This window comes from Echinops telfairi, unplaced genomic scaffold (genome assembly GCF_000313985.2).
Source record: "Echinops telfairi isolate 266 unplaced genomic scaffold, ASM31398v2 ScPeMD7_11;HRSCAF=52, whole genome shotgun sequence".
NCBI classification, from domain to species: domain Eukaryota; kingdom Metazoa; phylum Chordata; class Mammalia; order Afrosoricida; family Tenrecidae; genus Echinops; species Echinops telfairi.
In genome coordinates this window covers 7,296,204-7,323,440 of record NW_022103908.1, presented here as the reverse complement: position 1 = coordinate 7,323,440, position 27,237 = coordinate 7,296,204, and the positions used below count along the sequence as shown (strand labels likewise).

The 27,237-nt window shown below is 45.2% G+C and overlaps 1 protein-coding gene across 1 annotated transcript in view; it reads right to left on the bottom strand.

The window, feature by feature from the left end:
* The window catches only part of TBC1D4 (TBC1 domain family member 4), a 60,664-nt gene that overhangs the window by 16,841 nt on the left and 16,586 nt on the right, over positions 1–27,237 (bottom strand). The window contains exons 5-9 of the mRNA XM_045287072.1: positions 13,352–13,512; positions 10,482–10,691; positions 5,796–5,954; positions 4,291–4,449; positions 3,031–3,275 (exon numbers count right to left, since the gene is read on the bottom strand). Coding sequence (XP_045143007.1) covers positions 3,031–3,275; positions 4,291–4,449; positions 5,796–5,954; positions 10,482–10,691; positions 13,352–13,512 — 934 coding nt within the window. The remainder of the gene's footprint in view (positions 1–3,030; positions 3,276–4,290; positions 4,450–5,795; positions 5,955–10,481; positions 10,692–13,351; positions 13,513–27,237) is intronic.

Here is a 27,237-nt window from a genome sequence, read left to right as displayed (position 1 = left end):
CGTAAAGTGTGTGTGTGTGTGTGTGTGTGTGTGTGTGTGTGTGTGTGTGTGTGTGTGGGCGAGAGATTACTATCTCAACAAGTCACAGGAAAAGACTCACATCTCCCTTTAGCTGTTGGCAGGTTAGAAACGAGACATGCTGGACAGCTGCCAACAGAAGAATTACTAGTTTGCAATCCACAAAAAGGAACGAATCCAGTTGACAGAATCACAAGAAAGCCGATCGTCCGAGGCACTCCGAGCCTCACACTCTGTTTTGATCATGTTACAGCGCAATACTTCAATATGTAATAATGGCTATCAACCAAACAGGATCTTCTTTTCCACTCTCATAAAGAGGTACAGCTTGGGAAACTCACAGGGACAGCGCTACCCTGTCCTACAGGTGGCTATGAGTCGACGGTGAATTCTGAATTTGGTGCTAAGAGCAGACCTTCCTTCAATTCTGTCCAACAGATGGCAGGGCAACTGTTCAGACTGAGAGGTAGAGCTGGAAGCGGAAAGAGGTCTCAGAGGAAGAGAAGAATCGGGAGGGGAGGGGAGGAGAAGGGAGGAGGCAAGGGGAGACATTAAGGGAGAAAGATGCACAGGCATGCCTTGGGGGCATTGTGGGTTTGGGTCCAGACTGCTGCAAATGTTAAAGCAAATATAACATAAAGCAAATGTTACAATTTAAAAGTTACACCATTTTTGTATGTTCCCCGGTGCATATAACAGGTTTAGACTGTCCTGTAGCCCAAGAAGTATTCAATGTAATAATGTAGAAAGGTTTGAACTAGTATGAGAATGACCACAACTGGGACACAGAGACACAGACTGAGCACATGCCCTTGAAAAGCAGATGTACTTGACCCGGGGCTGCCACCACCCTTCACCTTGTGAAAGATGCAATGCCTGCGAAGTACAACAACAGCTGGTATACCGCATACGTACTTACTACAAAACATGATGAAATAGATCTATCTAAAGTGGAAAGACACTCGATCTTCTTCATTTTACAGAGCAGGTAGCCGGCAGGGGGTCTGGGGTCCCTAACCTCACCAACAGCAGAGCAAGGAGCAGGAATCCCATCAACTCAATCCAAGTCCCCTGCTGCTTCCACTGCAATAGCCATTTATGCCAACTTCAGAAAATCACATCAGCTGGACAGAAGATACTAACTTCCTTCTCTAGAAGGGGGAAGACCTGGGTGTCTTGCTTTAGATAATACAACATGAGCTTCTAGAATATCCCTAATGCTGTGGCCTTTAAAAATGCTGATAACAAAGATTTGTTTTTGTAAGCATCTGCAAAACTGTGATCATAAGATATTTCCTGGTAATTGGAGATCATACAATGTGAATGTAAAAACCCAATATCATGATTTTTATCCCATTAAACTGATGACAGTGAAATTAAAATTAAATAATTGCAACTTTAAAAGCGATAGCTGTATCTATCAATCTATCCATGAACCTACCCACTTCCTACTGTTTGCCATTCTAATGTCAGGTGCTATACTGTTAATTGCTGGATATCAGTGCTGTTATGTTCCTTACAAGAGTGACAGTGCTTCCTAGCTGATATAAAATATAGGTAGACTGTTTAGAAACATTAAAGAAACAAAACCTTCCATACTAACATACAGAACTTATTTGAAAGCTAACGAATCTATGGAAAAGAACAAAGTCCGGTTTCCCTAGCAACAACATCATCTTGAGGAAGCAAAGAAACCCAGGGGCAACTCTGCTCCCCTCCCGAACATAACCATGCACCACAACACCCGGGGAGTTCCGAAGGTGGGGTGGGGAGGAAGCGTGGCTGATGACCAAATGCAAGATGTTCTCCTTCGCCGGTGGTGTCTCAGGGGAATGGCCTGCAAACCTATTCCCCTTCAAAAAAACCCCAAGCCCCTGAACACTCCATGGAGCGCCATCCCAATCTGACCCACCTGCAGTCTTCGTGGGTGGGGGCTGGATCATCAGGCACAAGTTACATTACCCATAGGAGAAACACACAGTCGTTCTCTCCTGGAGATTGAGTCCTGAAATATTACATGTAAGCACTCTGACTGAAGGGCCTTAATTCTCACCTACAATATCATATTAGGACTAATGGGTGTCATGTGTCCTTCATTTTCACAGCAGAAGAACCCTGGCATTCCTCTGTGTAAATCTCCCTTCATGTTTTCATTACCAAAAGTTTTACTTTTCAGAGTAGTCATTGTCTGAAATGTAGCTATGGAGAGGGGTGAACGTGCCTCTTGGAAACCAATACATTTAGGGCAGTGAAATTTAAACTAGAGGAGAACAAAGTCAACAAGCACACGAGCAGACAGGGCCAGCAGTTCAAAACCTAGGTCTTCCACTCCCTGGAAGAATTTTAGTCTTGGAAACCCACGGGGTGTATAGCGTCCCTATGAGGCAGAATCAGCTGGCTGGCAGGGAGTGTGGTTTTTTTTGGGGGGGAGGACCCTTTGAGATGCGGGAGGCCCCAGCAGGATAAACTCAGGAAGAAGCATGGTACTGCTATCTGTCCTATCAGTGCCAGACGGGAAAGGCACAGACAGGTTCAAGTTCTAAACAAGTGTGGCCCTAGGGGGCGCTGGAGCCATCCAGAGAGGCTCCAAAAGCAGAGACTGACACTGCCTCCTAGATTATGGACGAGCCTATAAAAGGTTTTAGCTGCCAAGGGGGGTGCAGGGTAAATTTTTTTTCCTGAGAAGGGGGCGGTAGGCCAAATAATTTGAGAAACTATGCTTCAAACAAAAGATCTATGATCCTTTCTCCATGTAGCCCACAGGCTTTGAGGGCAGAGCTGTGGGTACCTGCACTGTTCTTGAACTGCTTCCTTCACAGACTTCATGGGAAGGTTATTCGGCATGTGGATGCCTTCCACTTACGGTTCAGCATCATCGCAAATCCCAAAGAAAAAAAAGGCCCTACAATCACCCAAGGTCCAAAGCGATGGCCCGTTGTGATTTAGAAGAGAGCTGTGGCCGGAATTTCCATCAGGTTTCCCGTGTCCTTGGCCAAGGGCGGGGGGCCTCACCTGCAGCGACATCATGTCGGGCCGGTACTGCTTGCGGAAGCCAAGGTCGTACATGAGGAACTTGAGCATTTCGAAAGCCTGTTCCTCACTCATGTGCAGAAGCAGGACGCCAGCCACGAAGCTGATGCCCTGGCAATACCCCACTTCCTTGTCCAGCAGAGAGTAGGCTTTCAGGAGGTTAAAGAGAGACAGTTGGCCAGCCCCCAGCTGTGCTGAAAAGTAAGGGTGCGTGGGAAATGTCCTGCCTGCGGAGGAAAGGAAAAGAAACATTCGTGAGCTGCCCTGGTGCCCTAGAGACCAGAGTGAAAGTGTGATGCTGTGCCCTTCAGGAATGCACAGACACTCTTTTCGGAACCTGTGAGCTGAGTGGGGAGCCAACGGGCAACAGTACTTAAGAGTCTCCCCTCCATAACAGACCACCACCCATCTGGGAGCGGAGGCTGGTGTGTTGCTCAGAGGCTGAACGGGTTTCAGCAAAGCTTCCAGCCTAAGGTGGGTGAAGAGAAAGGTTTGACGGCTTTCTGAAGAAAATCCCGAGGATCATAACTGTACGACCTCCAACTGACCTGGGGGCAAGCGCTGGACCAGGCAGTATTTCGTTCCATTAGGAGAGGCTGGGTTCACTGTGGGGCAGCTGACAGCAGTAACTCCACAACTAGCTGTGATACAGTGAGCTCCCACAATGTAGCCCTTCTCCCCACGTTTTCTAACTCCCCCAAAATGATTGGGCTCGGAGGTACTGTCAATTCACCCTGGGCCCCCACTAAATACAGGGATGCAGACCGAAGTGGCGGGCCACGTAGCAGTGGCCAAAACAATGCTAACCTGATTGAAGAGCTATCTGCTGTTACTGCTGTCACTGCTGTGACATTGATCCTGAACTGTAACTCACGGTCATGAGTATGGTCTGTCGGGTCAGCATGGGCTGTATCGACCCCAGCGGAGCAGTGGACATTACTGGGAAGCGGCAGCTGATGTCAGAAGTTTTACAATGTTTGGGGATGGAGATATGTTTGACCTTCACCTCACACCAAAAGCAGTTGTTAAAAATACAGGAAACTGTAATCCACTCATAAGACAGCCTTCTATATAGATAACATATTTCTCCAAAATTTCCAGGCGAACTATTTAACCTGTGGGTATGTATGGTACCTTCATTCAAAGAGGGGTCCAACTTGCTCTCAGGAAGAGTAAAGGTCAGACACACACACACACACACACACCGTGGAGTTCAGTGAGTTAGGTAGGACAAAAACCTACCTAAATCCACCAGGATGGCGTGCTGCTGCGTCGTGAGCTGCTTTAGGAGTTCTTTATAGGACGTGTCCGGAGGCTGCTGCTTACTAGGCAGTCTGTGCCGCAGGCGATACTGTAAAGCTAGGAACTGCCAAATTTCTCCCCGTCGACATTTGGGCACACCTACAATCAAAGAGATAAATAAGCACCTGCCTGAGTTCGAGAATTCAGAGTCTAGACCACGGATGAGCCAAATCATTCGTCCTGTCCTCTGCTACCCTAAGACCTTACAGTATAACATCGCCCCAGACGCGTATGTGACAAGTGGGATTCCGCAGCAGCCCAGGATCTCTCGGTAAAGCTTCTGGAACGGACAATGATATTAAGGACAATGTTAATGACAACATCATTTAACATTTGGGGACTGTGAGGGATTGAGTTGTGTTTCCCAAACGCATTAAGTTGAAGGATTAGCCCATGTGGATGGGAATGTGACTCCTTTTAGAAGCAGATGTTACGTTTGTTGTTAACGAGGTCCTGAACGAGGAGGGCAGCAGGTCCTCAGACAAATCCCTTCTGTGTCTTAGAGAAAGAGCAGATCAACACAGAGACTCACTGAGGGGAGCAGATGCCATGTGGTCACCCGGCTACCAGCCATGCAATGTCCACGAGGAGATAGGGGCTCCTTGCTTGCCCGGAAACCAAAATCCCAACTCATTTTCGGGTCAATTCCAATTCATCACAGCGACCCTCTAAGCTACATTACAACTGTCTGCACCCACAAATTCGACTTAAAGACATACTCAGGGCATCTCCTCTTTGTGCCTCGGGGACTGCCTGCACATACACACCGCAGAGGGGCTTTCAGAGGTAACTAGGTGGGTTATATATTGGGCTGATCACCACAAGGTCAGCAGTTAGAATCTACCAGCAGCTCCGAGGGGAAAGATGAGGCTTTCTGCTCCCGTAAAGAGTCCAGCCTGGGAAACCCACAGGTCAGTTCTACTCTCTCCTATAGGGTTGCTATGAGTCAGAACGAACTTTATGGCAGTGAGCTGGGGGTGTTGTTTGTGTGGGTGTGTTTGTTTAATCTGTACATGTACATCCACAGACACAGCCATACAGATAAATAAGCGCTACGGACAACAGGATGGAAATGAGTCAAATGTGCCAGTGTGAATCACTTGCCGAGCCATCAGCGAAGATCTGTACCAGCCGACACACTCCTGCGAGCAGCCACGGCAAGCCAAAAGGAGGCTCTGTCTGAAAGAGAGACTCACCCCATCTTCTTACCAACCCCGTCATGGCTGCAGCTCGAAACAAGTCACTTTCCTCGACGACACTGATACAGCGCAAGGACGAAACTGTGTCTGAGCCATGCAATCAAAAAACCTGAGGTCCCCCACCCCCGCCACCCAAACAGAGAAAGGCTTGGTCAGGGAGGGAGGGAGGGAAAGAAGAAGGAAAGAACAGGGAGGGAGGGAGTCCAGGGAGGGAGGAAGACAGATTACTGTGATCATCTTGAATACCTTCTTTAAGAGAAGCATGAATATCTTCCATATCGCTTCTGATTTTAGCTCTGCAGTTTAACAGCTTCTTATCCCAGGCGAGGAGGACCTCCTTTTGACACACGCTGACTTCTTCATAGTCTAGTTTGATCTTTCTGGACTGGAGTTCATCTCTGCTCGCTAAGGGGATGGGGGGGAGAGTGATAGAGAATAGATTTAACCCCAATGTGTTTTCTAACTGTATTTTTAACATCTGACACATTTAGAAAGCCAAACCAAATGACCTTTAGGAATCAACCACTAACACGTACTCATTGAAAAAGCACACAAACAAGCTTCTTTGCAAGCAAGAGAGAGAGAGACGACACATGGAAAGGCCCCTTTCCTTGTAAGAAGGCATCCGAACTTCCTAAGGTAGGTCCACTCTCCCGCTGACAGAGGGCAGTCTGCTCACAGAAACCACCAAGCCGCGGCCTGCTAGGCTAGGGTCCCCCACTTTCAACAAATGTAATAAGTTGCTTCAAAGTCACACCCTGCAAAACCTTATTTTAACAGAATTGAAGCATTAATATTTTATACATGAGGGGACTTCAAAATGCTTGTGGGGAAAAAATGGAATTAGAAGATAATAGGATTTCCTCCACTGACTTTTTGAAGCCTCCTTCATAGGTCTAGCTAAGAATATCTCATAAAATCTTGATTTAAAAAATGCTTACCCCCAATAACCAGATATTTTTAGTGATTTCCAGAATTAGCAAAGCTGCCCCAACACCAGCTATGTGCCTGTCCATCTTTTAAGTAATATTAAACCAAAACCAGACTCAGTGTCCTTGGGTCGATTCTGACTCACAGCAATCCTATGGGACAGAGTAGAATTGTCCCTGTCCGTTTCTGAGACGGTCATTCTTAAGGGACTAGAAAGCCTCGTCTTTCTCCCAGGGAGCGGCTGATGGTTTCAATCTCCTGACTCTGTGGACCGCAATCTGATGTGAAATCACCAGTCCCAGGCCTTCTCTAAGAAACAGAGAGCTCTGCAATTGGATGGCCTGAAGTACAGCACCACAATGTACTAAAAGAAATGTTGACGGTGGTGCAAAGGGGTAACATGCTTGGCTACTAAGTTTGGAAGTTGGACCTCACCCAGAAGGACAATGATAGAAAGGCCTGGTGACCTACGGCCCCAAAATCAGATGTAGGAGATGATTAGAATCCGGACGCTTGCAGACTCTAGGAGTCAGAATCAATTCAAGGATGGCAACTGGTTTCTTATCCCGATTTGGTTTTTATCTTGAATAATTAATTCCAAAAGGGGGAGAAGAAACAGGCAACATGTGCGTAGTGTATGTTTTCTTCTCTTCCTTTCTGCTCTGGTTGGAAACATGGAGCCTTTCAGGGTATCTGGATTATGCAAGCTCTTGCCACTCGGCTACCTTACCTTCTGCAAGACAAAGCTTTGTCACGTATCCCAAAGTCCTCGACAGCACAAAAAATCATGGCAGAACAAAGGTTACTCTTCATTCAGTGGGACTGAAACCAGTTTGAAATAATGAACAATATAACAAGACCCAAAGAAAACGCACTGCCATCCAGTCTGACCCAACTAATTCTTAGCAACCCTACAGGACAGGGGAGAACTGCCCTTGTGGGTTTCCCAAACGGTAACTCTTGATAGGAGCAGAAAGCCCCATCTTTCTCCCACCGAAAGGCTGGGGGTTCCAAACTGCTGACCTTGTGGTTCGCAGCCCAGCATGACCACTAAGGCCCCTCGGCCCCTACTTAATATAACAGGAAGTGAAAATCCCTTCTTTGGAATTCAGACAGAACCGGAAGACAAATTGCACTATGAAAGTAGTGACCAGAAATGTTAAAACAGAATTCCTCCTGAATACCGCTAGATGGCGGAATAGCAGTTTACCTTGGCTTCTCAGGCTGGGCTTTGCACCTCTTAGTGATGAATAACTAGGTAACTTTAGGTAGGAAACCAGCTTATTAAATTTAATAACAAATACAGTCCAAATCTAGCTGTACTTACTTTCATTCTTATGAACACAGCAGCCGGTTTCTTTTTTGTCCCCTCTCTCCAACATTCTCTAAATCATTATTTAAAATTTTTAAAAATCCCCATGTGGGATGGACAACAGAAAAGTAGATGAAGGGAGATGCTGGACTGTGTAAGATATGACAAAATAATAATAATTTATAAATTATCAAAGGTTCATGAGGGAGGGGGGATCAGGGAGGGAAGGGTAAAAAATGAGGAGCTGGTACCAAGGGCTCAATTAGAAAGCCAATGTTTTGAGAATGATGAAGGCAACAAATGTACAAATGTGCTTGACACAGTGGATATATGTATGAATTGTGAGCAGAGTTGTACAAGCCCCCAATAAAATGATTTTTTTAAAAAGGAAAGGAAAAAAATCCCGAAGGCCAGTGGGTTCATTTAAAAGAACAACATAGTATCAGGAAAGGGCTTATTCATTGACTAGTATATTCAAGAGTTACACGTTTTGTCTTTTGCATGTAAATTCGAGGAGCCCTGGTAGCATAGAATGGTGTCCCGGGAAAGAGACAGGACAGTCTTTAAAGGTCACCATCTTGGACACCGTACGGGTAGGGCTACTCTGTCCTGGCCTCTAAGGGTTGAAATGGGCTCTCCGGCAGTGTGTTTGGTTGAGCTCCATAAATACATAATAAACACAGAGCTGACAGGTGCTTGAGAAGGCATTCCTTATCAAATGGTACAGTGTGACTGTCCACAGAAGACACAGGCTAGCTACCATTTGCATCAAAGCATCCCAGTTGCTTCTATGAACATGTACAGTTGGGAAGTTCTGTGGTGTGTTGGGAGAAGCCCAGGAGCCATGACAAAAAAACCCCCTGAGTTTTAGTACTTGTTCTGCCAATACCTCATTGTTTGTTCTTGGGGAACTCTAGCTTCCCCAAGCCAGTCATTAGCGCAACTATACACTAAGGGTTAGACTAATTAATCTCTAAGGTCATTTCTAAGCACTCTGACAGTGTCGTGGGTTATGTGTCCGTTTGCTAACTACAAGGTCAGCAGTTCAAATCCACTAGTTACTCCAATGGGAGAAAGAGGAGGCTATCTGATCCCATAGAGTAGTAGTTCCCTTCTACTGCATAGGGTCTTGATAAGTCAGAACTGACTCCATGGCAGTGGGTTTGATTTTGGTTTTAGGGTCATTTTTAGCTTAGTCTGTGACTCTGAAATTACCATTTGGTGTTATATATTAGATTCCCTTGTTCATACAACTATTCATGAAACACCATCTCATGCTCTAAAGTTGAAAGAAAATGATGACCATTTTTTCTCAGCCCTTTCCTCTGTTTATGGGTTAGTTCAAGATATAATCAATTGCATAAAAGTCTGAGTTCACTTCCTTTCAAAGTCCATGAAGAGTAGAGCAGGCACGCATGCCTGGCATCACAGAGAACTTTCGGGATCCATGCCGATGACCATTCCCTGCACGTGGCATCATTTTGAGAATGAGAAGATGCATTTACTTCCCAGGAGCTCTTTCAATCTTACGTATTTTCACTTCACCAGGAAAAGAGCAATGAAAAAATGAATGGCGCCCTTGGAAATTAAGAGATGATGGCTAAGTATTGGTAAAATTTAAAAGTTGAATTCAAAATAATGGGTATGATAAAGAGTCTCAAGACAGATGATACACAGGGAGATGCAAATACTTGTCTATTAGCTATTATGAATTTTTCAGTTAGGTATTTAATTACTTGGGTGATATTATTATGATATTGAATTTTTAAAACCAGACTGTTCACAAAACAGTTACCAAAAAACTGCAACTCGGATTCTGTAACAGCTAAGTGGATATTTGAATTATATCTATAAAAGGATATTTTAAAATAAGCATATTTCTCTTGTTGTGAATATATTTAGCCTGAAATTTGAGACTCAGGTGTAAAATAAAGAATTATGTTTTTTAAAGATTAATTTTTTCATAGATATGGGTTTTTTAAAGAAAAGTAATGCATAATGATATTAAGTATCACATTAAATATAACTGTCATATCAAACACAGATTGCACATTATCTATATCCTTGAATACATTCTAATGATTTATAACCTTTTAAATGTATGAGGCAAAAATGTAAGTAACCCATGTATACTTTCCCTGTCTTAACTCCCTCACTAGAAAAAGCGCTTAACTAAGGATAAAATCAACACATTTAGTAGTGGTATAAACCATGGTTTCTTCAAAAGATCCGTGTTGCTCTCATCAGCCTAGGGGACATATTTTTACATTGCCCCCAAATGTGCTTTTGATGTCTGAAAGATCTCTAACCATATTTTATTTATTGTCATCTCATCCCAACTCCAAGGAAGGGCTTTCCTCGATCTTACAGGTTCAAGATCGGCTATTGCTCTTCAACTACAATAAAGGAAGATATTTCCTCTCCCACTCCTTGTACAAAGCTTTGTTGTTGCTGTAGAAAAAGCAGTGAATCACATCCCTGTCTAGGTTCAATAAAATTTAGTCAGGATTCAATTTTTTTTTTTAAAAAAAGAGCTTAACAATTATCATCAGGGGAGAGTCTACGCAACGTGTGTGGACCATTCCTGAGTGAGTGTGAGTAGATGCCATCTGGCCGCGAGACGGGATGAAGTTTACTGCGGGCCTGTAAATTACAGCCGTCAAGCCGTTACCCCCGATGGGATGGCTCACCTTCCAGTTTCCGGTTTTCTTTTTCCATTCGCAGCAGCAAGATTTGTTGGTGGATTGCCTTTCTCCACCGACTCCTGAGCTCTTCTGATGTGTTCCTTTCTTCAGCTTTCTCGGGGTCATCGGCCCCAGACAGGAAGACAACGTGGGGTTCCTCTTCCATGGTTGGAGCCAGAGGGGAGAGCGGCAGCAGCTCATTCCTGTCCAGTCCATCTGCCGAGAAAAAAACTGTGAGAGGCATCCTGTGGTCCGTAACTCAGAGGGAGGACGGTCTCTCTGCCCTGGCCGTCCTCCTCCCCAGTTAGAGGTCTTCACGAAGCCGCAGTCCCAGGAACCTTTGGTTTCTAGAACCAATGACTTAAGTAACCTCACTAGACTGAATTCCCCTCCCAGATTTCCCTCCCACAGTGAAATGAAAGCACATGTCATTTCACCACTTCTTCTTTTAAGGACAAAAGACCTGTAAGATAGGTGCTTCCAAATAAAACTGGCGTTCCCCCCAGAGCCTGTACTTCTGCATTTTCAAAGTATATTCTATCACTGGGGCAAACTAAAAAAGATGAGATGAGTAGGCATTCGGTATTTCTTAGGGTTTAAATCTACCAGCACAGTCCAACAAGACAAGAGCAGTTGAGCGAGGAGAGGCATGTCTTGGTCCAGGATCTAATCCCCTCTGTTCTCTGCTCCTGCAATGCTCTCTTTTAGCGGACTGCCTGCAGCTCACTGGCCCCTGGATTCCTGGGCATTGTCTACAGTATTGGCTGTTGCTGTCATCAGACGCTGCCGAGTCAGTCCGACTCCTCGCTCGGTCCTGAGCCATCACCACAATGGTGGCTGTGCCGAGGCCCAAGGTTGCAGCCACTGGGTCAATGCATCTCATCAACCCGTCCTTTTTGTTTTCTGCAGACCCTCTACCCAGCGTGATGTCTACACAATCACCGATCATTTTCCTATTAACACGTGTGATCGCAGCTCTGCAAATCAGTTCAATGGTTACTTACATCCCAGAGAACCAAGTCCAAAGGATTGGAAAACAAAAACCAAACTCACTGCCACCAAGTCAACTCTGACTCAGGAACCCTGTCGGGCAGGGTGCCACTGCCCCTGTGCAAAGACCGTAATCTTTTTTTAAACACTCGGATTGACACCTAATCCATATAGCATACAATTCAACAGTCCAATCGTCTCAGAGACTGTAATTCTTCAGAGGAGCAGAAAGCCCATCTTCCTCCCACCGAGCCGCTGGTGGTGCCAAGACACTGACATTGGGGGAAACAGCCCAATGTGCAACCACGGGGCCACCAGAATGCCAATTCCTACATATTCTGGGCCCAACGTACCTCCCCAGCCTCCTGTGTGAACTTCCCAGTGTGTGTTCCATCATAACTCATCAGGAATTCCTAGCCCCCCAAGTCTTGTGATAAGTCTAGCGTATTTTCTCTTCCCCCTGAAACTCCCTTTCTCGGCAATGAGGTGAAGCCCCTGCCTTTTCTATGCGATCTTCTCTGACCATTCTGGACAGTTTTACCTTCCATCCTGCCAGTGTTTGCCTACTTCTTTTTCCTTTTTTAACCGGCTCCGGCCCTTGCCCCTTACTTCCTTCGGTTCCTTTTGTTTCATTCTATGGCTCAGTGTCTAACTTCTTACGTTGAGCACCCGGGACACCTGAGGTGGGGCTTTCTTGTGTCTAGGTTCTCGCCCCGCGACAATGATCCCGCTGCATTTCTGAAACTCTTTGCAGTAGAAAGCTCATCACCCTTCCCTGGAGGAGCTGGTGGTTTCGAACTGCCAACGCTGCAGTTAGCAGTCCAATTCATCACCACTCCACCTTAGGGGCCCTGGCGGCTGAGTGGGTTATGTGTTGGGCTGCTAACCACGTGGTCAGCAGTCTGAAACCACCAGCTGCTCCTTGGGAACGAGTCACAGCTTCAGCCACCCCCGGGGGCGGGTCTCGTCTGTGCTGTGGGGTCACTAGGAGTCAGACTGGATTTGAGGGCAACAGTGACTTTGGTTTGGCTGAATATTTAGGTCACTGTAGTCAAGGCCATGGCTTGCCTTCTAACCGCCATTTAATCTGGATATGTTCTTTCTTCCAGTCTCTAGGAGTTGAGTATTCGGTTTCCGAACACATGAATGTATTTACTTGTCCTCTAATTTCTTGATTTGTTTCTATTTCCCTCCCATTAGTCTTTCGTCAGAAAGTATAGTGTAAATGATCCCAACAGTCTAGAATTTGGTTTTAAACTTTGTAGCCAACTATTGATAAGATCTTTGTCGAACGGTCCACATGTACTACAAATGAATGGGGACGCTCTCTGGGGGCAAATTCTGTATAATTATTAGATCTGGCTTGTATATCCTTATCCATTTCTTATGTCACTTTGTTTAATGTGAGACCCTTGTGAAAGAGTATGATGTTGTTCTGAGGATAAAAAGCCATCTGACTTCTTCCCTCTCACTCCCATAGCACAGAGCAGGCCCCCAATGAGGCACATTCATTCATTCACTCAACAGTTACTGAAAGTCTTTTGCATTTTGATGATACCTGAGAAGTTATCCAAGTAGCCAAGATCAGCTGTTCAAATGACCCGTCCCTCTGAGGGAGAAAACGAGGCTGTCTCCTCCCGTGAAGATCAGCAGTCTCAGAGCCCTAAGGATCGGTTATATTCTGTCCCCAAGGGTCACCAGGCAAATGAATAGATCCCATGGCAGTTGGTTTGGCTTTGAAGAAGTGGCCTGCGTGCATAAGCTGTACAGAGTAAAGTCTTAGCCCTACTGCACGCCCTGAGACTCGTGGAAGGATCGAGCGTCTGCCTCCCCCTCCCTAACTTAGAGCGCTGGGGAGGGAAATTCCTCCGTGGGGATGCACAGACCTGGCTGCTGCATGGCTGCTGCAGACTTGTTCATGGGCGAAGCGACCCGGAGGAAAATGCGCTGCCGCCAAGAGACTCGGCGAGGAGTCACAGGGGTGCCCCCGATGCTTAGGGACTCATTGCTGCAGGTGGACGAGGTCCTTCTTCTCCCTTCTCCATCACTGCAGGAAACAAAGAGATGGGGAACTCACAAAGGGAGCTACATAACACGGTGCTTTGCAGGGAGATGGAAGCAGAAGCCATTCACAAGTTCTGCCAGGAGCCAAGGGCAAGCAGGAACCAAGGGCAGCAGGGAGCCGTGCGTCACCCAGTGTCCCCGGTGCTCCCCTACCCTGCCCCTTTCCCTCAGCCTTGCCTGGGCCACCACAATGGAAGCCAGGCTGCAGCCCAGCTGAGAGAGGGCCAGCTGTTTCTACGCATTCCACAGCAGCCAGCCATCCCAAGTCCTGACCGGAGGAAGAGATGCGCCTCTGTACAGCGAGTACAGATCGGCTAAATGACTAAGATTAGGAGTTTATTCTAACCCGTCTGACAACTTCAGAAAAGGCTCAGGGGCCAGCTTTCACTGTAGTTCAGAGAAACGAGGCTGATAAAGATAGTGGAGAATCGGGAAGATCTGTCTTCAAACTATTAGCAGCCAATAGCTCAGCCACGGCAGAAGGCTGAATAGAGGCAGAACACAGCAGGACAGACTGCGGGGGTTAGTGTTGGATGGTTGGTGAAGGATGAGTATGGTTGGCAAGTGACGAGTGATGTCAAAAAACAAGACACAGAGTCCTTTACAGCTGTCCAATGCCAGCGTGTGACTCTCCAAGAGGGCACGGGTGTCCTGAATTTCCTGAGCTTATTTAATTTCTCTGGCCCCAGGGTCACCACCTCCAAACTTTCTAAGGGGAAGGGGCAGGCACCCCATCGTGCTAGATTGGTATTTTGTGAAACTCCCAAGAGGAATTGGTACCCTGTTCTAAGTACTTCATTTCAAACGAAAGAACATTCAGAGTTCTGCCTGGCCTATTTGACACCAAAGGTCCTTAGCTCTCGACATGACTTTGAAGGTCAACTGTAGGACACGTGGAAGAAGACGCAATCATTTGGTGGTTGTTCTTGCTGTCAATGGCGGGAATGTTTGACTTTTCGTTCTTTCTGTTTTGTAAGATGTGAAACTTCTGAACTTTCTTGAGGTCCTTACTTGAGGAGACCAGTATTTACAAGTGGTGACACAAACAAGAAAAAGAAGCAGACTGTTGATGGAGTCAGGATGTTTGCATTTCAGGCCAGAAATGAAGCTCGGCTAGCACAGCCGTGAGGAGCCGGAGCCGCAGAGCAGACACTGGGCGCACCGGCACCCTTGAGAATGCTGCGTGCAATGCAATCGCCGTGATGTCGCGTAGAGCACGCTTCCCAAGCCACAGTTCCCCACAGATGCAGCTACGGCGAATCTCACTTTCCTTTCAACTGACTGACTAGACATAGTACTTCTAGGTTGCCTACAGAGTTTAAGGAGGGGGAACATTTTTTTTAAAAGAAAAAGAAATCAAAGGTCTGAGCCAACTTGGGTACAGCAAATGTCCCTGTTGCCCCAGAAAGCGGTGCGTGTCTACATCTTAAGAGAAGCCCCTGGGTGTTTCTGAGACTGTAACCGTTACGGAAGCAGAAAGCCTATCTTTCCCCAGAGGAGCAGCTGGTGGTTTCGAAAGGCACACCTTTCGGATCTCGGCCCAATTCATAGCCACGATACCACCAGGGCCCCTGGCCTTACCCCTCCCCCCTAGTACATTAGCAAAGAGTACACCCCTCGGAAATACCCGCTGAATCAAGTGTGGTAGTTACATATAACTTCACGTCAACCTGAGGCTATGTAAAAGTGAAGGGGGAGTACTGAACTGTCAATCAGGACACGGTCCGATGGTGCCTCCTTGTGGCCGTGGCCCTCTCCTAAAGAGGCTCTGGGAACCTGCCCCTCTCTCTGCCTGCTCCTCATTGCTGGCTGGCCCTGATTGCTGCCAGAACCCTGTGATGCTCCCACTGCCATTGGATCCACATGACTGTGCACCCACCGGCCCGTGGTCTTCCTGCAATCTGCATCGTTACATGCGGCTGTGCGAGTCTGAAGAGGGACTTATGGACTAGTATCAGACGTGTGGACTTGAGTTGGACTGGGCTGGGATGAGTTCTTGAGCTATAACTACTCCGTGATTTGAAGCTCTTTCTTACACCTATATGAGAGTCATTGGATTTGGATGTGCTTCTCTAGCCAACCCGGCCGGACACACATAGCTATTGCTGTACAGATGAAATGTGCCATGAAATGTTGTACTCAGAAGATGGTTCAAAATCTTGCCTATGGATGAGAGACGCTTCAAAAAGGCCAAGGAAATACACCTGATCCTCTTTTACTTCAGTTTTTCACAAACATTATGAAACCCCTTCATATACTTAGGCCAGTCTCCTATGCCAACAATAAAAACTCACTCATAATCAGGATTTGTTAGTCTTCTGGCAGGAGGCTCCAATCTCTCTGTTTCTCATCAGTATACCCTGAGCGTTCACAGCACTGGTAGATATTGACAATGATAACACAGTGAATATGCAGCATCTTTCTGTTTTCTCTCTCGAGTAAGTGTGATTACTGTTCCTTTCCTCTGTACACAAACCACCGTCACTGAGGGGATTCTGATTCATGGTGAACCGACAGGACTGCAGAACTGCCCCTGTGGGTTTCTGAGATTGTAAATCTTGCACTCCCTGCCATCAAGCCAATTATAACTCACCGTGATGGCTCACAGTGACCCTATAGGACACAGTAGAACTTCCCCTGGGGAATTCCAATGCTTTTCTCATTGTTCTCCCTCAGAGAGGCTGGGAGATTCGAACTGCTGACCTTGAAGTTAGCAGCGGAAAACATACCCACTATACCAGCAGGGCTCCTTCATTTAATAAGATAAGATCTGTGTTCAGAACTTAGGTTGCAGCTAAGAGTTGCTCCATTCTTGCAAGGAACAGCAGTTTACTTGCTGATTTGCATAGAGTCCGCTCTCTGACATCCTTAAAGGAATACAGTCAAGAATCAGAACTTTTACGTGCACCAAAACTCCAATATTCCCACTTGGCAACGCTCCTGAGCAGAAGTGGGAAACACTTTCAATTTATTTGATCACTACAGTAATTAATTTCACTTTAACTTCGTCTTTAATTAAGCTTCACAGCTAGCGAGTGTAATGCCAGCTTTCTTTTTTCATAACTTTTTATGCTGATCTCTTTTGGTGCTTGGTGACAACAGAAACAAAACAGCACGGGGCGTTTATTCTGACAACAATAAGGTGAACACTCGCAGGAAGCACCGACACCATGCCAAGCAATCTTCTGAGCACTGACATGTAGCCACTCACTCCGCCCTCCCCGCAGCTTTAGAAGGGAGGTGTTACGACCGGCCCCTGCTTGGTGGGAACAATGAGGGAGGAAGGGTTAAGTCACTTCCCTGTGGTCACCCAGACACTAGGCAAAGGCACCAGACTTCAAACCCAGACATCCAAACCTGTGGGCCCACTTTCACTGCCACTGAGTCCAAACGGACTCACAGAGTTTAAAGTTCAGGGTAGGTGTGTCCCCAGTGGGTTTCTGAGGCTGTAAATCTTTATGGGAGTAGAAAGTCTTTTCTCTCTAGGAGAGGTTGGTGGTTTCAAACTGCTGACCTTGCGTTTGGCAGTCCAACTGGCCCACTCCAGGTGATAAGGCCAATTTAAATGCTCTTCCCACAATGTAAATGTTCTTCACGCTCGTTGACAGGGAGTGCACAGGTACACAAAGTCAAATTCGAGTGCTTTTGGTCCTACGGCCGTGAGTCTCACCATCCTTCAGGTTTCCAGTGGAAAAATTCATCTCTGATCAGTGTGCATTCTTTTGGTCAGTACGTCTCTTCCCTTTTCCTTGTTTTTCATGGAATCATTTCATGAGTTTTCTAGCGAAATCTCAGAGTATTCTGAAGTGCTACTTTCACACAAGCGCCTCATTGCCTTTGCTTTGCATGGAAAACGACATTGCACAAGGGGCCTTTGTTTTAGTTTAAGGAGAAGGGGCTCTACTCCAGTATGCATACACTGGCAGTTGGATCATCTCCCCGGCATTTTTTAAATGATAAAACCAGTGATACCGCTCCCTTCTTTTTCCATGCAGTCGTTCCCCACTTTTGTACAGGCTTTGTCTATAAGGAGACACGTTCAGGAGAGGACTGAGCCGCACTCTGTCCATCAGAAATGTTTGAAAGCCAAAGGGAATGACTACAAAGGAAAACAACATGGAGGACCCTGGCCTCCTCTGCCTGAGGCATGCTCCAGAAAAGAGTTGAGTCGTGCAAACGGTTCACGTGCTTGACTGTCCACTGAAAGGCTGGCAGTTCACGTCCACGCAACGTTACCTCGGAAGAAAGGTCTGGCAATCTAGTTGCAGAAAATTGCTATGGAAAACCCTGTGGCGTTCTACACTACCATGCGTAGGGGATGCCAGGCGTTGCAATGGAATCAAGAGCAACTTTTTAGAAAAAAATACTCTCTCTACATATACTTTCTGCTTCCAGTCACCAATTAATTGGGAAGTCATTTCTAAGGGGAACAGGGGGAGATAACCCCATATGTTAATCACCACGGGGTGGGAGTTTTTCTCTAAGTCCTTTTGGGCACATCACATCTACTGAACGTTACGATATGATACAGGTATGATACGGACCCCAAACCTTCAAAATAACTCTTAAAAACATCTCCTTTAACAAGTGTTACCATATCAACAATTGAACTACCTCCCATGTGAACACAGCTACTTAATGCCTTCTTGTCTACTTCCATTAGCATTCCCTGGGAACTATACAGAAGAATAAGGTCTGATAGCGATCCCTCCCAGAGACTCAAGTTTTAAAATGATGTGGACTTTCTTCAGGACATCATACACACTCTGCTCACAAATACCAACTATCTTGCCAGGATCACTTTTGTATGGTGTTGCCCTGCTGGATGGCAGCGTTTTCCCGCCTCCCCAGCTCTCACACTCACTCACTGCCTTGGAACTGAGTCCACTCACAACGGCCCTACAGGACAGGGCAGACCTGCCCCTATGAGTGTCTGAGACGAACTCTTCACCTGAGTAGAAAGCTGAGAACGCCGGGCGGCTGGTGGTTTCAAACTCCTGACCTTGTGGTTAGCAGCCAAACTCATAACCACTACACTACCACCCAACTGAAAACTACTTTATGGTACAAATTAGTGCTTCCCAGCGTGGACAATGCTACCCCTCACCTATGGGGCACTGGAACAACCCAGGGGAGGCTGCAGAAAGAGATGCCTACACTTTGCCCTGAATAAGAGGCTGAAATACAGTAGATTTTTAATGATCAGGGAGGCTCTGCGTAATTTTTTTTTTTCTTTCTAAAAAACAGGCCATTGGACAAGTAAGTTTGGGAATCTATGGTTCAAATGAATGAAAACACATTTTGGCTAAATCTACAATTAGTCATAATGTATTACATCTTAAGTTCAGTCACAAGACTTGAATATGATAGCATCTATTTAACAGGAAGCTGAAAAAGACTGCTCTTGGTAAAACTGTCTCAAGAAAGGACACCTACAGAGCATAATAATGAAATGTGTGTCTCTCTGTGTGTGTGTGTGTGTGTGTGTGTGTCCCGCATGATCCACGGTACAACTTGCTTCCTAATTGTATCACACACATGGATAGTCTGCCTAAGCTCTGGCACTCAACTAAAAACACATCTGTCATCCTACAGAAAATCTCTTCTGATTACACACAATCTAAATGGAAGTGGAACAGCTCTAGTGGGAAGTGTCTGAGCTATAAGTCAAGAGATGTCGGTTCGTCAGTGCAATAGTATTTAAACACCCAAAGGAGGAGGACAGCAGAGAGGTTGCTTTCCTAAACTCCACAATAAATGTAGATCACTTTCTTTGTCTTAAGTTAAGCCCATCGGAATTGAAAAAAACCTCTGTGCGGTTCACTTTTCTTATTCAGATTCTTCCAACTTACAATACAGAAAATGATACCAACCCCCATTGGGATTGACTTTATTCATGAATAAAACTAGAAAATTATCAACTGGACGACCTTTAAGACAACCAACACACCTTTTTGTGTGTGTCTGCAGTAGAACTTGAAGAGGCAAAGGGAAAATATAACCTCCCCAGTAGGTTTTGCAACACAGATTAGAAATGTTATTTAAACACTTGAGCACACAGTAGATCAAGGATGAGTCTAAAAACAAAGTCACGTCAATAAACTTCTCAATGTGGCCGTAATCACTTCCCGAGAATTCTTTCTCTCCGGATAAGCTCTTCCTCTTTCACACTCCCCTTTAACTCCGGCTAGGTCCCCACAAAGACCAACCACGCAGCCATCGATTCCATTCCAACTCCATAGGCAGAGTACACGCCGTGTGCGTTTCCAAGACAGCAAATCTTTACAGGAGTAGAAAACCACCTTTCTCCCACAGAGAAGCTGGTGGTTTGGAGGTGCTGACCTTGGAGTTAGCAGCCCAGCCATAAGCCGCCACGCCACCAGGGCTCTCCGAGGCAGACCGGAGGTGGAGCTAAGTAGGGACCTAACTACCCACCAACCCTGAGTCGACTCCAACTCATTGCGACCTGCGTAGGGGTTTGAGAGGCTGTCAATCTTTCCTGAAGCAGACAGTCTCAATGTTCTCTCATGGACTGGATGATTTGAGAGGCTGTCAATCTTTCCTGAAGCAGACAGTCTCAATGTTCTCTCATGGACTGGATGATTTGAGAGGCTGTCAATCTTTCCTGAAGCAGACAGTCTCAATGTTCTCTCATGGACTGGATGATGAGTTTGAACCCCTAGCCTTATGGGTAATAACCAATGCTTCCCACCAGGGCTCCTTATGCCTAACCAGAAGGATGGGTATGTATGTTCTCCATTCAGCTCACATGAGCAAGTACATAAACTGGGACAAAGCAGCAGGACAGCCAGTGGCTGGTTGACCACTCGGCAGTCACTGGAGACGGGCCACAAAAGGCCAGAGAGTCAGGAGAAAGACATGAAGCCCCAGATGTGGCCAGTCTTCCATCACAGAGAACTAAGGGTTTCGTGGGGCCAAACCAATGCCCAGAATGGCTTAGCTGTGTCTCAACATGGCCAGAGGGACAGGAATTAAGGTAAATAAAAATGGTTCATAATCGTCTTCAGGGGGCAATCAAGTTAGATTGTCTTACGGTGCTCATTACATTTCCTTTCTTTTTTCCCCTAGAATACTTGTTTTATTCTGTTGGCCTGGTAGTAGTTTTGTTTGTTTGTTTTAATTTTTTATTTGTTGTTGTGAATACATACAGGGACAAAAAAAGATAAAACCTCATTGTAATCAAGTCGACTCCCCTCGCAGCACTCTCTAGGGCAGAGTAGAACTGCCCTGGTGGGTTTCTAAGGCTGTAACTCATTAGGAGAGTTGAAAGCCTCATCTTCCCCCAGCAGAGCAGCTGGTGGTTTCAAACTGCTGACCTTGTGATTAACAGCTCAGTAGCATAACCTTGACGACACCAGGGCTCCTTCATATAGAGCAAATATACATACACCAATTTAGCCTGTACCAGTTTAGGACACTGGTTATAGTCTGTGTGCAACCATTAACATCGTCCTCCCCTGGGGTGTTCTTCTCCATTCACAAAATTCCACTGCCCTTTAGGATTTCAAGTTGCCCTTGGCACATTGATCCCAGATGAGTGGTTCTTAGCCGAGCGTATGCTCAAGGCTGATTTGTGCCCCCATGATTATTACTTACGCTAAACAATTGTTTGAACTTCTGTTCTGTGGTCCCTTTTGATAAAAATTCTTTGATAGAATCTTGGGTTAAAAGATGTTCAGAATTGGTTACCGCCAAGCGCTCATTTTTATATCTTCTTGAGATTTGTTATAAAGTCCTCTTAGCGAACTCCCAAACATCCACTTCCATTCATTAAAAATAGGCATTAGGCTTGGCAGTCACTGCCCAGTTCAAGGAAATGTCAACAAGGTATTGAACAGAAACAGGATTCCTGTTTGCAACGGTTGTTCCGGATCTTTAATTACAGAAGGTCACATGCCCCCAAAGTTCCCTCCTCCCCTCCCTCCCTCAGAGCGCCCCGAGGATAGCATGCTTTCAGGCAGCAACCAAGGAAGCTTTTGCAACTAATGACACAACTCAGTTAGAAGGCTGTGTGAACTGTTTCAGTGACCATCCTTAGGCTGCTAATCACCTTGACTCTGAAGCAGTGTCCTGTCTGAGCACAACAGGAAACAAAGGAATGGCATTAGTTCAAGGTCGGGATTTAGAATACAAAGGTATTTCCATATGTCATCAGTAATTCACAGATAAGGATATGCTAATAAGGAAGGCAAATGAGTAATGATATTACTTGTATGCGACAACTATAGTACCCAAACTGTACCACAAAATACTTTATCAGCAAAGTCGTATTCTCTCACTGTGACATCTTGTACGTGAAGCGAAGTAACAATTATCATTTACTTTGACTAAAGAATTTCCGGACAAATACTCACACCCCCACACCCCCTTATAGGCGTGAGAAACAATGATGAGGGGCAAAGAAATGCCTGCTGACAGAGAGAATACGTTACACTGGATAAACATGTGTCATAAATGATACCATAGCATCATATGCTTTCTCAGCTGTAACTACTGAATATGACATTTCAGAAAAATTCATTTGAAATAAGGTAAGATAACCAAAAAATGCTTAGTCCCTCTCTTTTATCACTTCTACTAATCAACAAATCACAGTATTGGTACTATAGATATACTATATATAGTCTTTCCATGACTTAGGACTTGAAATAAGCATTTTTTTTTTTCAGATTTCCTTAGTTTCCTTCCATGTGATGAAATAAGCATATGGAGTGCGTTTTGCTCCATACTTTCACTACTGTACCATCAAAAATCATACATACGTACAATTCAAGACATGCTCAGTAATATTCAAGGAACTAATTTAATATCCCCCCAAAAGCTATAAACCACCCACATTTCCACCAGCAAAAGCATGAACAAAACGGAATATTACACAGCAATAAAAATGAATGGTCTAAAGCTACACATGAAGGCCAGAATGAATCTCACAAACTAATGTCCAAGAGGGAAGTCAGCTACCAACTAAGATAGAGGCTATGTCATTCCATTGATTAAAAAGTTCAAAAGCAAGGGAGAGAATCTAAGGTATTTGAGACCTGGAAGGTGGCAGTGTGGCAAAAGGAGGGGTGCTCCTGGGGTACTGAGGCACTTCACTTCTGAACATGGGGTGGTAACGTGCTGTGCTCATTCTGTGAAAATCCACTGAGGCAAATGCTTACACCCAGTATAATTTTCAATGAAAATAAATTTCTTTTAGTAAATTTTTGCCAACTGGTTTTCTATAGTGAAAGAGAAAGAAATGTAGTACTTCTTTTTTTAATGTAGTCCTCTCTGTGACAGGCAGAATTTCTGAAAGCTTAGGAAAATCCTCAACTACAGAAATTGAGCTCATTCTGAATGATCCCACACATTTAAAAGTTGTGCACATGTGTAAGCATTCCAAATGAGACAGTTACAAAATGGTGAGATCACTAGGATATGCCCGAACCTTCTGAACGGTGCAGATTTAAATCTCCATTCTGTGGAACCGTGAAGGTAGACTTGCTCTGTGGCGTCAATAACTTTCTATTGGACTGAGATATAGGGGGCTCTTGGGAAGCTATTAGCAAATATATATGCATATAACTAAGCAAAAATTACTGAACGTGAACATATGTAACCTTACATTACATTTTAACGTCTCAAGGGGGAGGGGCATCATCATACCCTACATCCTATTCCCAGCTAACCTAACACATATAAAGTTTACATTACATTTTATGGTTTCAACAAACAAACAAAAAAGATGTCACTGTTTTTAATACCTTACATCCTATTCACAGCTAACCTTTGACCTTCTTCATTGTCACTTTTCGGCATTTTCCTGTCTCCAGGAAACCAGACTCACCAGCTATTATTCATTTTACATAACATAACAAGAAGGAAGTGCAAATGGAAAATGTTGTGCTTGTAGACATCAGTCATACTCTAGCCAATAACAGAACTCATGGCCACCCAGTCGATTCGGACTCATTGTGACGGTATCCACGGCTTCTGAGGCTATAAATCTTTACAGGGGCAGACACCCTCCTCTGGCACCCTCAGAGTGGATGGAGGGTTTGACCTGCTGGCCTTGCGGTTGGGAGCCCAACACATAACCATTAATTCACCAGGGCTCCGGTAGTACTCTAGACACCAGGATGGGAGGAGGTGGAGGGGAGAGAAAAATCAAGTTTTCATGGAGTCAATCTGGACTCAGAGTGAAACTATGTATTTCAGAGTAGAACTGCACTTCGAGGGTTTTCAAGGCTGTAACTTCCAGAAGTAGAGCACCAGGATCTTTCTTCCAAGGCAACTCTGGGTGGGTTCGAACTCTCAACTTTTCAGTGAGTAGTCAAATAGTTAACTGTTTGCGCCACCCAGGGAGTCTGGTAATCTTCTAACCTAATCTAACCCCCCTCAATATAGAGTTCGTTTCAACTCATAGAAATCCTATGGATAGAGTAGCAATGCCCCATAGAGTTTTCCAAGGCTGTCAATCTTTATAGAAGCAGACCGACTGTCTCTGCCCACCTCCCCTACCCCTCCACCCACCTCACCACCCACCCCACCACCACCCACCCCATCGCAAGGAATGGCTGGTGGGTTCAAACTGCTGACCTTTCAGCTAGGAATCCAATACCTAACCAACTGTGGAGAGGGCTCTGGGATGGAACAATGAGTCATTGCTATAAATAGAAATCGGCTTGATGGTTTGGGGTTAGCCACAAGAATAGTGTCATGTTTAGGTGCTATGCAAAGAATTTACAGCACTGAGAATTTACACACATAAACATATCAGTTTTCCTTATCTCTACAGTACTATCAATGAGCCCGGTGACATAGAGGGCTACGCATTGGGCTGCTAACCATACGGTCAGCAGTTCATAACCACTAGCCTCTCCAGGAGAGAAAGATGAGATTTTCTACCCCTGTAAACAGTTACAGTCTAGGAAAACCACAGGACAATTCTACTCTGTCCTATAGGGTCACTATGGGTCAGACGTGACTCTATGGCAGTGCGTTTGTTTGTTTTTCAACAGGACTATTGAAAGGACTGTGGGCTGCCAAAGAGTAAACAAATATGTATTGAAGGAACTATAACCAGGATGCTCCTTAGAAGCAAGGATGGTGAGACTTCATCTCAAGTACTTCGGACATGTTTCAGGAGAGACCCGTCCCTGGAGAAGGACATCATACTTGGTAAAGTAGAAGGGCAGCCAAAAAAAAGGACGATCCTTGGTCACATGGATTGACACAGTGGTCGCAACAATGGGCTCAAGCATGAGGACAATTGTGAGGACAGGGCAGGGTCCAGTCGTGTTTTGTTCTGTTGTCCACACGGTGACTGAGTCTGAACTGACTTGATAGCACATCAGTTGACTTGATTACAACATCATCATCAAGAAAACCGAAGCTATGTTCATATGAGTACATCCTTGGTTCTCTACGTTCTTTGCTCAGCACAGAAACATGACACTATTCTTGAGGCTACCTTCCGACTAACTCAGACCACACAGCGTCATAGAGTGGATTCCTACTCCGAGAGACCCGAACTAGGTGTCCTGAGACTGTAAATCTTTATTAGGAACAAACAGCCTCATCATTTGCTTGTAACTTCCTACAGGAGTTAAAATCTTTTCTCATAAAGCTGCCCCTGGGGGGGAAAATCAGTTTTAAAAAAGACAATATTTTATTGTGTTTTTGGTGAAAGTTTTCATAGCAAAACTGTTTCCCTGGGACAATGTCTACCCAAACTGTTCAGGGACCTGAGTTACATTTTCCACAACGTGCCCACGTTCTCTACTTGTGTGGTGATGGTTCTGTTTCCGGTGCTCAGATCTCCTGCCTCTCCCTCTTTGCTTTGGAGTAATGCTGCCTGTTCCGCCTCATTTAGACGGGTTTTAAAGGGAACACTGTACTTCATTTCATGTGCCAATCTACTAATTCACTAAGCAGTGACCCCAGGGAATAATTCTAATTCACGGCTTAAAGGGCTTATAGAGTTAGGGGGTGACAGAGAGTCCTCGAATCTCAACTAGTCTGGACTCTTTAAAAATGGGAGTTCTGGTCCATATGTTTCCACCAGTTTATACTGACCTTGAACGCTGGAAAACCTTTTGAAGTCAATTCTTCATCAGAAATAAAATTCAATGTCACCGTTTTGGTAGAGTTTGGGAGTTTAAGTTCAGATAGAAAATGCTATTGATTCAATAGCAATCATCTTTCGTTGGGTAGGAAAAAAACCTTCACACACAGAGACAAAGGAACCCAGAGATCATTCAAAGACCTATCTACTTTAACCAGTTACTAAGGGTTACCAGGGGGCATGCTAACTTTCAGGAAGCTCTTAAGACCCAGTAGATTTTAGTTGTCGCCAAACCAAACTCACTGCCGCCAGGTCAATGGCGACTCGTAGTGACTCTATATGCCACCAGGGCTCTGTGTGATTTCAATGGCGCACAACCCAGTGACCAAACAATTAGACACAGCGCAAAGGTCACCCAGCAAGCGAATAAAGGAGCTCTGGACTATGGAGCGGAATGCTTGACACCAGTAAAAACGAGGGAATGGAGGCACATACACATAAAACATTGACGTGGGGATGAATGGCACACCACTGCTAAACCAACAGCAACAACTTTGTAAGAGCTTCCGACTTAGGCCAAGTCCAAAGGCTGGCAACATGACTTCGAGTGAGCCAAACAGCGAGGTCATTTTCAAGGACAAAACTGATTTTTAATCACCATACCTAAATGTGGCCTAATGAAAAAAAGCAAGTAGCACAATGTTTAAGAGTCTAGACAGTTTCAGTAATGAAATAAAAACAAAATAAAGTGTAGGTTGGAGCTCCAGCCATTCTTCGTGCTGTCTAAAAGAGTTGCGTGCAACGGGGACCCTGTAGTCACAAAGGGATTGACACTGAGATGTAGAAAAGCAGATAGACGGCACTGAAATATCAAAGAAATGTACACACTTCAAAATGCAGTGGAATGAAAACCAGTATTAGAAGCAGATTAGAACAAGCATAACATAAGGATGCAAAAGTGTCACACAATTGAATTAATCAGCCATTCTTTAGTTACATATCAGGATATCACTGCAAAAACACAAGCTGCTTTTTTGGCTTTGCAAAACAGTGGACACTGATCTCACCTGATCTCATTTTCATACTGTGGGGACAGTCTACCTGAATTCTGGTAAAAGCTTTTCAGGAAAGAGGGAGCAGAGAAGGAAGGGGCAGACAAGGAAGTATGGAGACTTGGAAGACTGGAGGAAGAATTACTCTCCTTGTGCATACGTTGAACTGATGGAAGAATGCTGAGTACAGAAAATACAGCAAATTTGTCATAATTTATAGTTCATCAAAAATCTTTCTTCACTATGACAAAGCATACAAACAGAATTTTGCTATATCGAATCTTCCTTGGGAAGGATCCTGTGGGGGGCGGGGAGCATGCACTCCTTTGTTTAGCTGGCTACAGCCTATACTTTTACTCTTTACCTTGGCCGGCTTTCAACCCATCAATGTTTACCTGAAAAAGATGGTTATCAATTTCATGACAAAAAGTGACGTCTGCTTTTACATGCAAGGCTCTTAACCGGTCACCGGGGAAGGGGCGTAGGGGGGTGGGGGGTGCGTGGAGCGGATAAAGAAGCGTAGGAAACAAGTTCCAGAAGGAAAAACTGATGATCAATAGTTATGAACTGTCCAAAGTATCAGTGT